The sequence below is a fragment of the Cynoglossus semilaevis genome, chromosome 8 (genome assembly GCF_000523025.1).
Source record: "Cynoglossus semilaevis isolate Cse_v1.0 chromosome 8, Cse_v1.0, whole genome shotgun sequence".
NCBI classification, from domain to species: Eukaryota; Metazoa; Chordata; class Actinopteri; order Pleuronectiformes; family Cynoglossidae; genus Cynoglossus; species Cynoglossus semilaevis.
This window is the reverse complement of record NC_024314.1, coordinates 15,677,789-15,693,259: the sequence shown is the minus strand read 5'-3', so window position 1 is coordinate 15,693,259 and position 15,471 is coordinate 15,677,789. Positions and strand designations below refer to the sequence as shown.

General features: G+C 39.2%; 1 protein-coding gene across 2 annotated transcripts; it reads right to left on the bottom strand.

Annotated features, from left to right (window-relative positions):
* Positions 1-894: 894 nt before the first annotated feature.
* On the bottom strand, positions 895-14,456 carry ipo8 (importin 8). Of its 2 annotated transcripts, none has more exons than XM_008315243.3 (25): positions 14,181-14,456; positions 12,291-12,372; positions 12,027-12,183; positions 11,765-11,923; positions 11,004-11,160; positions 10,427-10,516; positions 9,974-10,068; positions 9,804-9,888; positions 9,589-9,723; positions 8,968-9,067; positions 8,765-8,841; positions 8,360-8,476; positions 8,143-8,232; positions 7,456-7,621; positions 6,963-7,123; positions 6,743-6,868; positions 6,559-6,634; positions 5,730-5,855; positions 5,387-5,484; positions 4,763-4,858; positions 4,294-4,514; positions 3,490-3,695; positions 3,076-3,300; positions 2,244-2,373; positions 895-1,600 (listed from the first exon to the last, which is right to left on the bottom strand). In XM_008315243.3, coding segments are annotated over exons 1-25 (3,060 nt in total). In that variant the 5' UTR covers positions 14,265-14,456; the 3' UTR covers positions 895-1,599. The 2 variants fall into 2 exon arrangements, with proteins under 2 accessions (XP_008313465.1, XP_008313466.1); XM_008315244.3 differs by having other exon boundaries at positions 6,568-6,634; positions 14,181-14,455.
* Between the last annotated feature and the right edge of the window lie 1,015 nt (positions 14,457-15,471).

Below are 15,471 nucleotides of genomic sequence, written 5' to 3'. Positions count from 1 at the left end.
GTCCCTGATTGTTTCCTGTGTTCGCTGTATAGAGGCACCATCTTGTGGTTACATGAAAACACTGCAGTTGAGAGGCACGTCTAATTCTCCATCATTTTTATGTTGATAATAGCGACATGTCTGGGAAAACGCTCGACAAATGTGGTCCTTAAACGAGTTTTTTTCTTCTTTTTTTGGTCAAAAATACAAAAAATATGTATGAATATAAATAAAATGTTATATAAAAAATACCTATGCGAAAAACCTGACCAGACTGATACGTTCTTTTTCTTGGCAGTGCGATAAATGCAATAAGAATGAAGGTTTAACTTATAATGAACAATTACTATACATAATGTCCTTGTGTATACTTTATAGTTTTGTATATACTGTATAAAATAATGTGTTTACAACAACGTGCACTAATTACACAAGTCTTAAACCATATACATGGCGGACATTAACAACCCACACACACACACGCTAAACGGTTCGATATCGCGACTCACAAGCACATATTAAACAAACTTAGAAAACCGTCCAAACTTTATGAAGTGGCTCAAAAAAAAACTCCATCAGTTACATTATTTATATATATATATTTATATAAACAAAACGTTTTAACCGTGTTTGGTAAAAGATATTTAACTCTGCTAATGAAGGCCTACAGCTATAGCGCTTACCTGACGAAGGTAAAGGAAACACTAAATCAGCTCAGCGCTTCCGCCCAGCAACAGTTCTACAGACGGTGTCCTATTAAGAACAAAACAGCAGGTGTAAACACAACACTGCCATCTTGTGACCAATTTAGGTCTATACATATACCGTATATATATACACATATATATATAACACCCCCTATATAAGCCCTCCACACACAGACACACCAGCAACAAAAAGCACGTAGCAAAAATATGGACATAAATAAATATTGAAGTTTTTATTACAAAGATGAAGCCAAAGACTGACAAAAACAACAGTGCTTCTACTTGATCTGTCCTGTTTCACATTTATTCGTGTGCGCTTGTTGCTCATATGTAGGTCTGTGTACGAAACGGTCTCAGGGACAGACGCCCCTCTCCGCCGACGCCTTCCTTTCACGACATAATTAAAAAGTCTTTGATTACATAGCCTTAATGAGCATACAAATGTACTTACAGGTTCATGTTTAACACTTTGTGTTTCTCTCTCTCTCACACACACACACACACACACACACTGTACAAGAACATTAATAACATCTGTTGGTCAAAGATTTCTATCAATAATCCAGGTTCTATGCCACAAAACTGAAATGCACACACTTCAACAATAAAAGTGTTGACAGTTATGCCCTGGTTATTAGACCATAAAAAAAAGGGCTGTGACGTAATACACGGCTCGACTAGAATCACACTGATGTAGCGTCATTGCCTGTCACCAGCCCCAGGTTGCCTACACGGCTCTGGTAGAAGTCCCAGAGACTTGTTTCAGGTGGAATCCTTTAAAGAGTCCTCTGATCTGGAATAAACTCTTTCAGATTTTCCTGCTATTCCCTTCTGCTCAGGTCAGAGCACACCATTTCACCATTTCTTCCTCCTCTCCACCCCTGTTGTGATGAGAAGTCCTGCCGTTGTGCAATCTGTAATGAGAATTTAGCTGCTTTATTTGGTAGAAAAACAGCATTCAAAGTTTAGACACTACTTAACACACAGTGTTCTTTAACCTTGGGGTCGTGGCCCCATGTTGGGTCGATTAAAATGGAAATGAGGCCGCCTGAAATGTCTGGTAACTAATAAAAAGAAGTTGAGTTGAAGGAGACAATAATAGTACACAAAAGACATGACAAACTGAAGCTGAAAATATCGATCTTCTTCCAGTAGCAACTAGACTTTAGGAGGACTCCCACATAGTTTATCAAAGCAAGTGAAAAAGTAAGGTCATCAAGATAAAGTAATACAACTCAAAGGATGCGGCGCTGGTGTAATAGCTGGGCAGCTAAACTGCTTAGCAAAATTAGGTTAGCTTAGTTAGCAATATGAATGGTTCTATCCCCAACAGAAGTTTGCATGTGTGTGCATAGTAGGGCACTGATGACGCCTTATATTTCCTACATTGACTAAAAGTCGAGGCTAGGAGCACTTTGTGCTGCCCTGTCAGTAGGGCCGAAGAAGCTGGATGCAGGACTACATGTCCCTGGTTGAGGCCTGCACAGCTGCTAGACAAGACGGTCCTGAAGTAAAGAGATTTAGTTTTACTCCCATAACATACAGTATTTCACTCACCACTGGCCTTTGGTGGCGTTGCTCCTCCTCTGCTGTGAAATACTATAGATCTCCTGCAGCTGTTTCTTCTGTTCATCACTGAGTGGACTGGTTAGACTGTGGTACCAGGCTGCATCAGTGTTCTGGACCCCTAATGGACACAAGATGAAATATCATGCCTGTTTCGCTAGGGGCAAATAAAGATCTAGATCAGGGGTGTCAAACTCATTTTGGTTGCCGGACCGGACAATAAGTGTTTCCCCTTTGTTTTTATGCACATTAGTACGAACAATAAGTGTTTCCCCTTTGTTTTTATACGCATTAGTACGAATACAGCAATATAAGTTTAGGGATGTCCGATGTTAACTTTTTGCCGATATCCTATATGCCGATATTGTCCAAACACTTATTTTCCAATTCCGATAGCAACCGTTACAACTTAATTTCCGATTCCGATAGCAACCTTTACGGATCGGTTGATATCAGAGGGCTGGCACCAGCATTATTCCTACAATCCCCTAATCATTTAAATAGATTAATAAAATGAGCTGCAATGCTGCCATCTAGTGACTTTCACTTTCATATACAGTACACAGTTCATCTCCCAAACTATTTTTAGGACAGACATTATTTATCGAAACCCAGACATTGCCTTATCGGGTTTTCATTATCTTAGGAAGTCGATATTCCTACAGATATTACATTATTATGCTAATATCGGTTGGCTAATGGTATCAAACATCCCTAATACATTTACAAAACATATTGAACAATTTTCCACAACAATAATTCCACTAACTGTATCAAACACACACATCTACCTGCTGTCTTTCCAAAAAGTTTCAGGACTTACTGAGCAGGGCGGCTGTGAAGAACTGATATTCGTCCTCTCCGTTGTCATAGTCCAGAGGTGTGCTGTACTCTTCTAGGGGTGTTCCCTCAAAACAATCGTCGTCCCAGTAGTCCTCATCATCTTCATCGTCCTCCTCACTGCCTTGACCTGTCAGCGTGCTGCACTGTTGTCCCTGCATGGCGTTTTGGTTTCTGCTCACCTCATCCTCATCACTGGGAATCTCCTCTGCAACCACAGACGACGACACACATTCAAGTTGAAAATATCGGTAATAAAAAACTGATTGATTGCCAAATATTCTAGAATCTCTTGTAGGGTTAATCAGCAACTTCGCTTGTAGGGTCAATCAGCAACTTCAGGTTCCAGCACATGTTTTATTTTCTTCTTTTCTTTCTACTTTGTCTCTTTTCTCACCGTTCTGGTCTTCATCTTGAGGCCCTGTATTCTGCAGCAGATTTGGTTTGTTAATAAGGCGGGAGGCATACAGATGTTTGAGGCCCAGGAAGAGGAGCAGGACGGAAGGAACGATCTGAGAAGCAACGTTGTTCAGCACCGCTGGGCGACAGGGCAGCTCGATCAGCACGCTAAGTCCGATGATACACATTTTTCGATCATGGAGACTGAGGAGTGGGTCAGAGAGAAGTAGGATGAGAGGAGACTCAAAACGACAGCCCATAGACAGAGACACGAATCAGGCATAAAATACCAACCACAACATTTCAGTTCACAGAGCAAGTATTAGGAATAATGTACCAAATCTAAACATGGTAATGTATTGAAATCATTTACTTAAAAAATGATTTAACTTCTGAGCTTCAGTGGCTTGAATTTGCAGTATTAAGCTAGAGTAGAATACTCAACATATGCCACTTGTATTGGAATTGTTGATTAGAAACAACCAGCTGCAGATTGGATGTATAACTCTTCTATTTTTGCATCGAGTAATTTAAAGTAACTAAGTTACTTTTACTCAAAGTAAATTTTAAATTAAGTATTTTTTTACTTTCACTTGAGTAGATTTTTAGATGGGTACTACTTAGATGGGTTTACTTGAGTAGAATTTAATCAAAGTAAATAACCACTTTACTAAATTACAGTACTTTTTTTACAGTACTATTTCCACCTCTGCATAGTTGTTTGTATTCAACAACAAAAAAAAACATTGCCAAAAACATCTATGCTTTACGTCCAAAAAAGGAAAGGAGCCATTATTCTCACCCCATGAATAATTCTGTATCAATCATCCACTGGTTGATAAAGTGGGCCGTGATGGGTTGTGGGTTGTGTGAAAAGTGCATGTTGTCCAGAGTGTGTATAAGCAGTGCTGGGTTGTAGTAGAGAGCAGCGATGACCACCTGTAGACACATGGTTCTTAGCTCACTGGACTTCACACCCCTCATCAGACGCTCCAGCACCGCCTCCATAAACAGAGGAATGCACTACAGCAGAACGAAGAGAGGGAAAAAAGGACAGGTCACTTCTTTGTTGACTCACAGGAACGTCAGAACAAGCTTCAAGGCCAAAAATATTTACATATTTATGGACATTTAGGGAGAGTTTGCAGGATTTAACCTTTGTGGATGCTGATTAATTATCAATATCCTTTGAACTGTTGCCAAACATTGTTACTTGTTCAAATTCTTGGCACTTATTTAATCACACACCCTTACAGGGTTGGTTCTCTGACCTGGTCGATGCCCTGACCCCGACACTGCAGTATTATGACCTCCAGCAGTTTGGCAGCATGACACTCTGCGTCCTCCCCGGCATCTGTCGTCAGCACCTGCAAGTTGAGGGTGAGGTTTGATTTTACAGCAAAACTGAAATACAGCCTGACACACTACACAAAAAAAAACAAAAACTTTTCACCAATAAGAAAACTAAAAATAAAATATATATTTATGTACTATATAGATATTATATATATAGATATATAAAAATGTGTATGTATATATGCAATATATATATATATACAAACATACATATATTTATATATGTATGTCTGTATATATTAGAGTCATATATATAAAAATATATTAAACTAAAAATATATAAAAAACAGAAATATATATATTTATATACTGATATTATATATAGATATATAAATATATATAGATATAAACATATATATTTTATATGTATGTATATATATATATTAGATTATTATAGTTACACATATGTATATATGTAAATCTATGTAAATATACTTGTGTAAATATATGTATATATATATATATAGACACACACATATATAAATGGGGGACAGCTGGTTTGGACGGTATGACTCTGTGTGCTGCAGGTGAGTACTAACCTTTTTACACATGCTGTAGATAACCTCTAAGTGCTTTGAGTTGGACAGGAACATGGCTGTGTCCACAGTAACATAGTTGTGCAGAAGTGGCATCATATCTGTGGGACAACAACATGATTCATATTGTTAACAGTTTTACCGGTCATACAGGGTCATCACCAATAAGGGTTACTATTCCACTAAGTATTGCGTTCGACTGTTGAATGGTGGTGGTCTGAAGGTGCTAACCAAGAATAAAACCAAAGATCAGAGAAGGGAGAAGACCAGGAAGAAGAAGTGACAAAGTATCAATACTGGCATCGTATCGAAAAATCCGGTGTCGCACATGACCGGTGTGAAGTACCTGTGAAGTAGTCGAAGCAGTCTTGCTGGAAAACTTCATACAGGATGCCTAGCAGCTGCCACATCTGGGGTGAAATGGTCTGACAGGTGAGACCGAACGCTAGCGAGAGAATCTCCTCGTAGAATTCTGCAGCAAAAAGTATACTGTATAAAATTAATTTGTATAAAAACTCAGCATTTCCAAACATTTATATACAAACAGAGACATAAGGTTTAGTTTAAGCATTTCTGTGAACTGTGTCTTTATCACTGCAGAATGAGAACAGTCTTGGGTCACAATGTGCTTGTGTACAGTATATGAATACAGTGAATACGAGGCTGTCAAACAATATCAATGTAATCATATTAATCTAACGGACCAGACAATAACACATTACACAATTACACAATTACACATTATAATGTGTAAATAAAAATACACTATATATTTTATCTTGTTTTTTTTCTTCTCACTTGCACAAGTAAACTGGCATTTCACAGTTCAGCTACTTGTACGTGTGACATGTGACAAATACGGACATCTTGAATCTCTTGATTTATCATTAACAATTGTTAATTAATTAAGTTAATTTGTCAAAATTTACATGTTCGTTATTTTAACACTGACAGCCACTAGAGGGCACAGGTGCGACTTGTACTCCAGAGCACCTTATAGTCCTATGACCGGACGTTTCCCTCAGTGTGTGCATGTAAGAACATCTGAATCAATCTGTACTAGAGCAATAGACAAGTGGATGGATGGTGGAATTAGCGAACATAACGTGTGCACCATTTTCACCAGCACGGAATGTTGTGATGCAAGATATACAGTGTAAAAGCTGCGCACACACCTGCCATACCTATAATAGGCTTCTGCAGGACCAGGCCAATCACCTGCAAACAGATGCCTTCCAGCTGCTGAGTTATCTGAAATGAGTCATTACAGAACAGCTTATAGAACAAACGGTAACAGTCGGGAACAGTTAGCTCTTTTCTGACATCGTTTGTGTTTGTGTCTGTGTCGGGGGCTGAGACCTCTTTGTGATCCTCCATGACGGTCAGAATGGTGTCTATGGTGCTGAGAATGCCAAGAGCCATGACAGTCTTGTCTTCATTCTCCTCGTACTCCTCACTTTGTAGGACCTTGGTGAAGATCTCAGCCTGCCGTGCACACACACAGTAACTGTACGTTAGTATGGACATTTATTTCAGGCCTGTTATTGATAAAAAAAAAATCAATGTGTCTCGTTCTTACCAGATTCTGTGTCATGTCCACAGCAATGGCTGCCACCTCCTGGTTGTACTCGCAAATCATTTTCTGAATGACATTTGTCAAATCGTCGTTCTCCGTCTCTTTCACGATGTGCAGCAGCTCCTGCATAACTGGTCGGATGTACGGCTTGATGTACAGTTTGGCTACGAACAAACACAAACACAAACGGAACCATTAGTGTTCTGTTTACGGCGTGTCGCACAAAGTTACGTTGAATATTTGGTCTTAGGTGTGGGATCAGTGGGCTGTAGATGGTTTTTTTTCGTCGTTCAAAGTTCAACCCTTAAATTTTGACCAATTTTGAGTATCAAATTGAGTTACAATATAATTATTTGTTCTCTTTAATAATGAAATAAAGCATGACACAAATCCAGAAAAAACCCAGAGTGAAATAGTGGTGCAGTTTTTGTAGCAGCTACAGCCCGTTTTTGGTGTAAAGCAGCGGCGGAGCCACCCATGTACTGTAACCACAGACCTTGTTCTTGGTTGCTGACCAACGTTTGCAGAGCAATGGCAGCCTCCACCTTGACTGGCATCTGTTTGTCATCGATGAGGTCTTGCTTCACCAGTTCAACGGCGTTCCTTAAAATCAGCTCGTCTCGGAAGCACAGCGGACTGAAGCAGTGGAGCACCCAGCATGACTGACAGGACACAGCAGAGGACAGAAGGTTAACACTCACAGTATCTACAACTACACGTGTGTATACATATATATATATATATATATATACACACACATATATATGCCGATATTGTTCAAACACTTAATTTCTCATTCCAATATTGCTATCTAGTGGGGCAGTGGTGGCCTGGTGGTTAAGTGACACCTGCTAGGGGACAGAATTTCAGCAATATTCAGTCGGCTTTTAATTAAGTGGACATCCCTACTAATTTCTATATATATTTACTTATTTATGCTTCAATTTGTACACTTTTTTGTTCATTTTTATTTACTCGTGTTACCATTTTTTTGTTAACACAGTAAATGTGTTTCTTGAATGTTTGAGTTATTTTAAAAGAAAGCCACTGAGGATCCCATCTGCTGTTCATTATGTGCTATAGCAACGAGTCCAGATCATAATGAACAAATTAATTGTGATTTTGACAGAACAAAAATACACAGGCCTTCATTTAGGTGAAGCAGTACAGGAAGTTAGCCTACCCTGGCTCTTAGGTAACCGGATGAAGAGTTAAGCAAAGGGAAGACGTAGTTTTGCAGCATGAGCTCCATCTGCTCTCTGTACGCCCGCTTCTGAAATACCACAAACAAACGACAATTATCGTAGCTGTCGAAAAGAATGTTCTGGCATTTAGGCATAGCATTATTTACCAACTGTAAAACACACACATTGCTGTAGTTTACCACTAGATGCGCGTACCTTTAATAGCAGCTCACTCAGAGCACCGATGCAGTGTAAGGCTCCGTCCTTTTTCTGGGGGTCAGTAGAAGGGTCCATCAGTATTTGGTGGCAGAACTCCATCATATGAGGAAGAACCTGCCCAGAAATAAATCCATTTCAGCTAAAACAAATGAAGTACTTTAATGCAGAAAATTCAGCTTTACATGTTTGGTGTGCCGAAGAGGAAAAGTACTGCAGTTCTCTAGTGCTCTAGCTGTGTTGTCATTTTATTTACTGTTGCCATGACAACTACATGTTACAGCGTGCACTGCTTTATGAATGCACACATACAAACTTTGTCCTCATTACCTATACATTTCTAATTTTTGACCGTTCCAAACAGTTAGTTAGTTTTAAAATATTTGTCTGTAAAACGCTACTCACCTCTTTCCGTTTACGGGCAGCTTTACACAAAAGGTTCTGAGCAGCAGTGGCAGGAAGGGCCTGGTCATCATAGAGATCTTACAAACACAAATCACATCATGAAATTGTCAATCATTTACAACATTCCCACAACAGTTTTATTGTATCAAATGAATACTCCGATCTCAGTCATTTTAGGAATTGCGTTTAACTTTAATACTTACTGAACTTCATGCGGATGTATTCATAGGGGTCTTCCTGCCACAGCTTCTCATCCTCGTCTTTGTAACACATGAGAGGGAAGATGACTTCCTGGCAAATGGTCTGCAAGACACAGAGCCTACATATGGTCAAGAAGTAAAGCAGTGTTCTCTCATGAAAATCTGCTGCACTTTTTCAAGCCTCCACATGATGGCGCTTAGCATGAATGAGGAGAGAAGGGGTTTACGTGCTGCAGGAGAGGTGGAAACATTAGTGAATGCAGGAATCTGGATGCTGCTTCTTTCTACATATCCATATTGATATGAAATTGATTGACAATATTTTGTAATTCATGTGAAATGGATTACGTGCAGGCAATAAATTCTGAATGTTGTCAGTGACACTGATATTTTGACGTATCGTGGATAAAATTTATCGTAATATATCAATATTATCGCGGAATGGCTGTATAGTGATATTGCTATCGTGGCCCAAATATTGTGATAGCATATTAACGACTATATACTTACCATACGGCAGGCAAAGTAACATGCAAAATTACAACATGCAAACTTTGGAAAAAGGACAAACATAATTAAATTGTTATAGACTCAAGCAATTAAGATGTTTTCTGTCCGACGTACCCGCATGTGTGGCTTCATCTGTTTCCACGTCAGGGAGTGTGACAGGCCCTGGTTGAGGTAGTTGAGACACTGCTGCAAGACACGAGGTGTGACGTACTGCTTCTGTCGATGCTGATCCAACACTTTTAGCAGAACCTACACACACGCACACACATTTCAGTTTTTTTTAACAAACAGAAAAGCCAAAGAAATAACAAGACATCTCATACACTTACCTGTTGAATGCCTACTGCATATGTTCTCAGGAAGAAGTCTGCGAAGTCACTGTACTCCTTTGACACATTGCCAGGACTACCATAACTGGATATATAGAAAAAAATATATATATATTTGAACGTACTCCTTAAAATCAGCCTTGGTACTACGTAAAGGAAACTCCACTCACCGCTCAAACAGTCTGGTGATTATGCGCAGCGACCACTTCTTACACTTCCACCATGCCAGCTCAGGACGGTCGTCCTCATCAACCTCCAATGTCTCCTAACACACACGCATAAGAGAGCGCGCACACACACTTTTTCATTAACTTTCTTAGTAACATTGTCTAATTTTTTTTTAAACAGCACTTATTTCTGTATATCAAACCTGTCACAAAAATTAGGGATGTGCGATAATATCGGCCGATATTAGCTTATTTATGTTTTATAGGTAAGAATCGTAATCGGTATTGTTTTTTTTTACTTTTATTTAAATACGATCTTTCTCAGTGCCACTTGTGTAAAATGAAACATCATGTTTACCTCGTATAAAGAGTGTTCTCATTAGGGCATATTAATAATAAACATACACATTAAACATTTGCTTTACATTTGTTATGAGTCAACAATGTGTGTCTTACAGCAGGGACGTCTTGATCCATAATAGCCCGGAAGATTTCCATCCACTGTGTCATCACCACGTTATTGATCAGCTGGAGCGGCAGCGAGTACTGCAGAGCAACAATGACATTCCTGTTCTTATCTCAACTGTGGAAGTCAATCCAACGAAATACATTTCCCTTAACGGATTAATAAATGTTTCTGCAAATATTTATTCCAGGTAAAAAATATTGTTGATTACGCATTGTGATTTTATTCCAGGTAAAAAATATTGTTGATTGCGCTGTGTGATTGAAAAAACCTTTTAATTTATCAAGTTAAGAAACTCAGTTGCATGGGCTTTATGAAATGCTGCTGCAGGCCATATTAAATCATTTAGCGGGCCACATCGGGCCCCCAGACCTCCAGTCTGGATCCTTTAGGATGCATTTTACAGGTATATAAGGGGTCAATTCATTGATAGTAAAGAGTTCCAAACTTTCACATCAGTACTTTATCTAACACATCAACACTGGACACATATGGTCAGAGTCGTGACAAAATGTCAACGTCTACCTCCTGCACTTTAGATTTAAGGACGTGGAAGAAAAACTGTACCTGAACAAGAGCGTGAAAGATCTTCAGGATCTGTTTCTGGATAAGGACAGAGAAAATGGTAGCGTCGGCCAACAGCTGGCTGATTAGCTGCTGAATCCTTGGCAGGAAAATCTGCATGGCTGCCAGCAGGGGCTCCCTCTCATCAACCTTTCTGTATCTGAAGAGCACAAGGTGGGAATATGGTTTAAACATATATTTTAAAAACACAAAAATCGACCAATCAGAATTTGGCCGAGCCAGAACGTATCAACCAATAAATCAACCAGTCGACTGGGAGATTACAGCGCTATAAATAAGTGCAATAAAGCGAACTTTTTTTTAGGTTGGATGGGTTTGTAACAAGTGTCTTAAATGTCACCTGTGTAAAGACATCTGCCAAAAACTCCGACAACTCAATAATAAACTTTTGTGCTTTTGGATGGGAGACAGCTGCATATAATACTGGACATGAAAGCTCGACCACAAACAACTGCCCCACAAAGATAGAACGATTATTTATGGTCAGAGAACGGCGTCTAAATTTGTCGTCAAATAAAATGACATCTGTTGAGCCCTAAGGAATAAGCCTTCTAGAAGTCGCTGACGTCATGTTTTCATACATGATGTGATAGTGTCCCTGTTTACGTCATGCCGCACAAAGTTAAGCTGAGGTTCAATCCTCGACCAATTTTGTTCCGACACTGATCCTGAAAATGGGATCAAGCGATCCTTAATATTTAGAGCACTTAGTAGTAGCAGAAGAAAAGACAGTGGTTACTCACTCATAGGTTTTCACCATCTGGTACAGAGCCATCAGACTTCCGTACCAGCTGCTGCTGTTTGAAGTCTGCAAGTACATGCTGATTTTGTCCACAATGGTCGTCCAGCGGCCAGGAAAGTCATGTTTGATAATTGCTCGCAGACACATGGTGAGCTGGGCACTAGGGACAACAGAGAAAGATTCATTAGCTACGTTGAACAGGACAGAGAATGCAGCTGATCAGTTCAGTGCAGCCATCGAGGATTTGGGGATAGGGAAAGTACCGTATTGACTCAGGACAGCGGATGATGGCCTCCACGATGTTATCTCTGATCTGCTGACGATCATTCTCATGGATGTTGAAGGGAAAGACAACTTCTCCTAGAGACGGCTCTCTGTCCTGCCAATACTGACTTACCATGTTCTTCAGGTATATGGCAGCTACGGAGACAACCACAACAGCCACAAGGTCCGATAAAAATGCACAGATAATGAAGATGCAGATACTACATAATAATGAGTAAAAATGATGCAACAGTTACGCTTACCTGCCTGACGAACAGGAAACTCCACCTGCTCTGACACGATGATCTGAAGCAGAGTGGGTGCGAAGTTGATGATCTTGTAGGACTGTAAAGGTACAAAAAAGTGAAATTGAAATTTAGAACAATTTTTAAAATGAAGTCCAACAAAATGTAAATGTATTTTTTAATATATAGTCAGTAATAAATGGTGTCACTATGTAAACACACAGCTTTTGTTGGGTACAGTGTGAAGGGGTGTCAAACTCGATTTTACCAGGGGCCACATTAGCAATGCAGTTGCTCTTGAAGGGATGGTTGTTTCTGCAATTTATTATTTATTCAGACTACAAATATTATACACTGCTCTGTGTCAAAAAACATTAAATTTATCAGGTTAAGAAATTCACATTCAAATCAAACTTTACAAACATCGGACAACAAACAGAGATCTCAGTTCAGAACTACAGTGGATGAGTCAGGTTTTGCTGTTGTTGTGGTGATGCTGCTTGTCCCTGAACATACCAAGCAGATATCTGCTCACATATCTCTCATCGTCAAAAAATGCACTGTTGTAGTTGAAATTTAGCCCTGAAGCACCATGGACCTTTGAAAAAGCCATTTAGCAATTTTTAAGCTCCTTCAGGGCCACACCAAATAACCTGGCGGGTCACATTTGGCTTGCGGGCCTTGAGTTTGACTCGTGTTATAAAGGCTTTACCAAGGAAATTATTTACCATTGATCATTAGAGGACAGTGCTACCAAATATTCCAACTAAAGAAATAGTCAAATGTCATAAATTATTTAAAAAAAACACAAGATTTGGATTTACAATAAGTGGTAATTAAATTGTCCACTCAAAACACCGAAGCCCCGGGGCAGTAATATAACAACCAATATGTAACATATAATATTTACACTGATAAATGATAAATTAATAACAGTACAACAATTCCTCTTTTTGTATTAAAACCAAGTTGCACTACACAAATTAATTTGTACAACAGCTAGTCTTAGCTAACATGTCAGTTTTTTCGGGTTATGTAGAAGCCTGACATCATCACATATTACTGAGGGGTAATATGGTTCTCTGAGCTATTTTGTGAGGGAAGATTACTAGGTTGTATAACCTTTAACCCCTTCTTTAGCCCCTAAATATTAGTGACAGCACAGATTTAGACAGCAAAATTTACAACGTCTAATCAGTCCTGTCGTACTTCACAAAGAAATGTGACGCGACGGCTGTCTTTACTTTGTTGCCACTGCACAAACGGAATACTAACTATCCTGACTCTGCCGAACGAGCAGCTCCATTGACACGACGTCACAGCCACTCAAAGCAGGGTTCCGAGTGCTATGCTAGCAGATGACCATTTTTTGAGAGACCTCACACAGCCCTCATAGGCACTTATCCATTAAAGTACTCGTTTTGGCGCGGCTTAAAGACGGGTTTGTTGCGGCAGCTTCTATGGCCCAGGTGGAAATTTTAATTCAAGGTAGAACATTGGTTGCGTAGCTAGTTTTCATCAAATACAGAAGTACATCTTCGAATGGCAACAAGCTGCAGATAGCCTTCTGTTTTTAACCCGAATAACTGCATAATTCTTGAAGCAGCTTTAAAAAAAACTTTAAAGTTCACATATGTAGCGTATAAACAGTCTCCAGTATGACGATATTAGCTGTCCACATATATGTGTCCGCTGTGTGTTGTGCCAGGGAACTCCTATCTCAGTAGCAATGACGGTTATGAAGTGAGGTACATTGTTCAGTGTGTGTTGCAGAGGCCTTGTTGACAAACACACGGCCTTCCATAAACATAAACACCGGTTTCAGTACGAAGCCATAAACGGCCCGTTTGCCACCCACTCGTCTCAAACCCACATAAACAAAGCGAAGTGTACACCACTCTCACAGACCTGGTTAAGTTCATTCTCAGCGGATATTCTTAAATTCGGGTCGATAGTTCCTTTAAGAGCCTGTATAATCCGATTGGGGTCCATATGTGTCCAATTCCGGAGGGTCCTTCAGTGTTTTAGAACACTGTATCACCAGTTAACGACAGAGGTATTTGCCAGCTCCGCAACCCGTTTGCTATGCCCACTTCTGCTCACTGGAGCGACTAAGTTCCCGGATACAAGATACAAAATAAAAGCCCTCGTGGCGGAAGCCTTTGTTTGAGGTCTGGTCATTACATGCCTGAAGACGAGAACAACCAAAGCTCCTGTCTTTAAAGTCAAACTTTTACAAAGTTACAGGAATACAAAGCCCTGTCTTTTGTCCTATTTAATTTGACGAACCTCGTGACTTATTTGCAAGGCATTTATCAAAGTTCATTTAATTTTGTATAGTTCGGATGTGAATAAACCATCCTATTGGCAGACCAGCTCTACTGACTAAACAAAAGGATATGGAGAACGCTTAGAGTGATCGATTTGTGTTAACTTGACTATTATCGTTAAAAACTAATTTTACAATTCTTAAAACAGTTTTGTTTTTTGTTTCAACCAAAGGGCATCTTGGCTCACAAATCTTGGTCAGGTTTACCTATCAACTATGGACCTCTATCAGCAGAGGGAGCCTTTAATGTCGTAATCAGTTTTCACGAAACAAATCAAAGGAAATGCGGGAAACTGAATTGGCACTTCCAATAATTAACAATTTCAAAATAAATGTATCATAATAATTCTGTAAATTCTAAAATATTTTAGTACAATAGCCAGTATACCGGATACTGGATAGTTAGTAACTTTGTTCATTAGCAAAGCCTGTTAAAAAAAAAAAAAGTTAATTTAATGAAACAATAAACAAAACACTTCACAAAACATTAATAAAACAACTAAGTAACAAAAAGTTACAATATCAATATTAATACACAGTTTGAAGTGTATATTGCAGTTAGGGTATGGTTGGGAGTTTCACAAACCTTTTTGGCAGCACCTCCCATGTTGTAGATAGGACACTTTGTTGAGACCCTCACCCCCATTTTTGCAGCTAATTCTTCAGAACTCCATCGAACCTCATTTCAAACACTACAGTAATTCCTAAAAATCGATATCATCAGCAAAAAAAGGAAATAGAATTACAAAACAGAGAATTCTTCTAACGGTGACACTAATGAAATAGAAAAACAATTATAATTATACGCTGTACCCTCCTGCAATAACTCTGTGACACCAAGGGGGTGTCACTGGTTTGATGCAAAGGGAA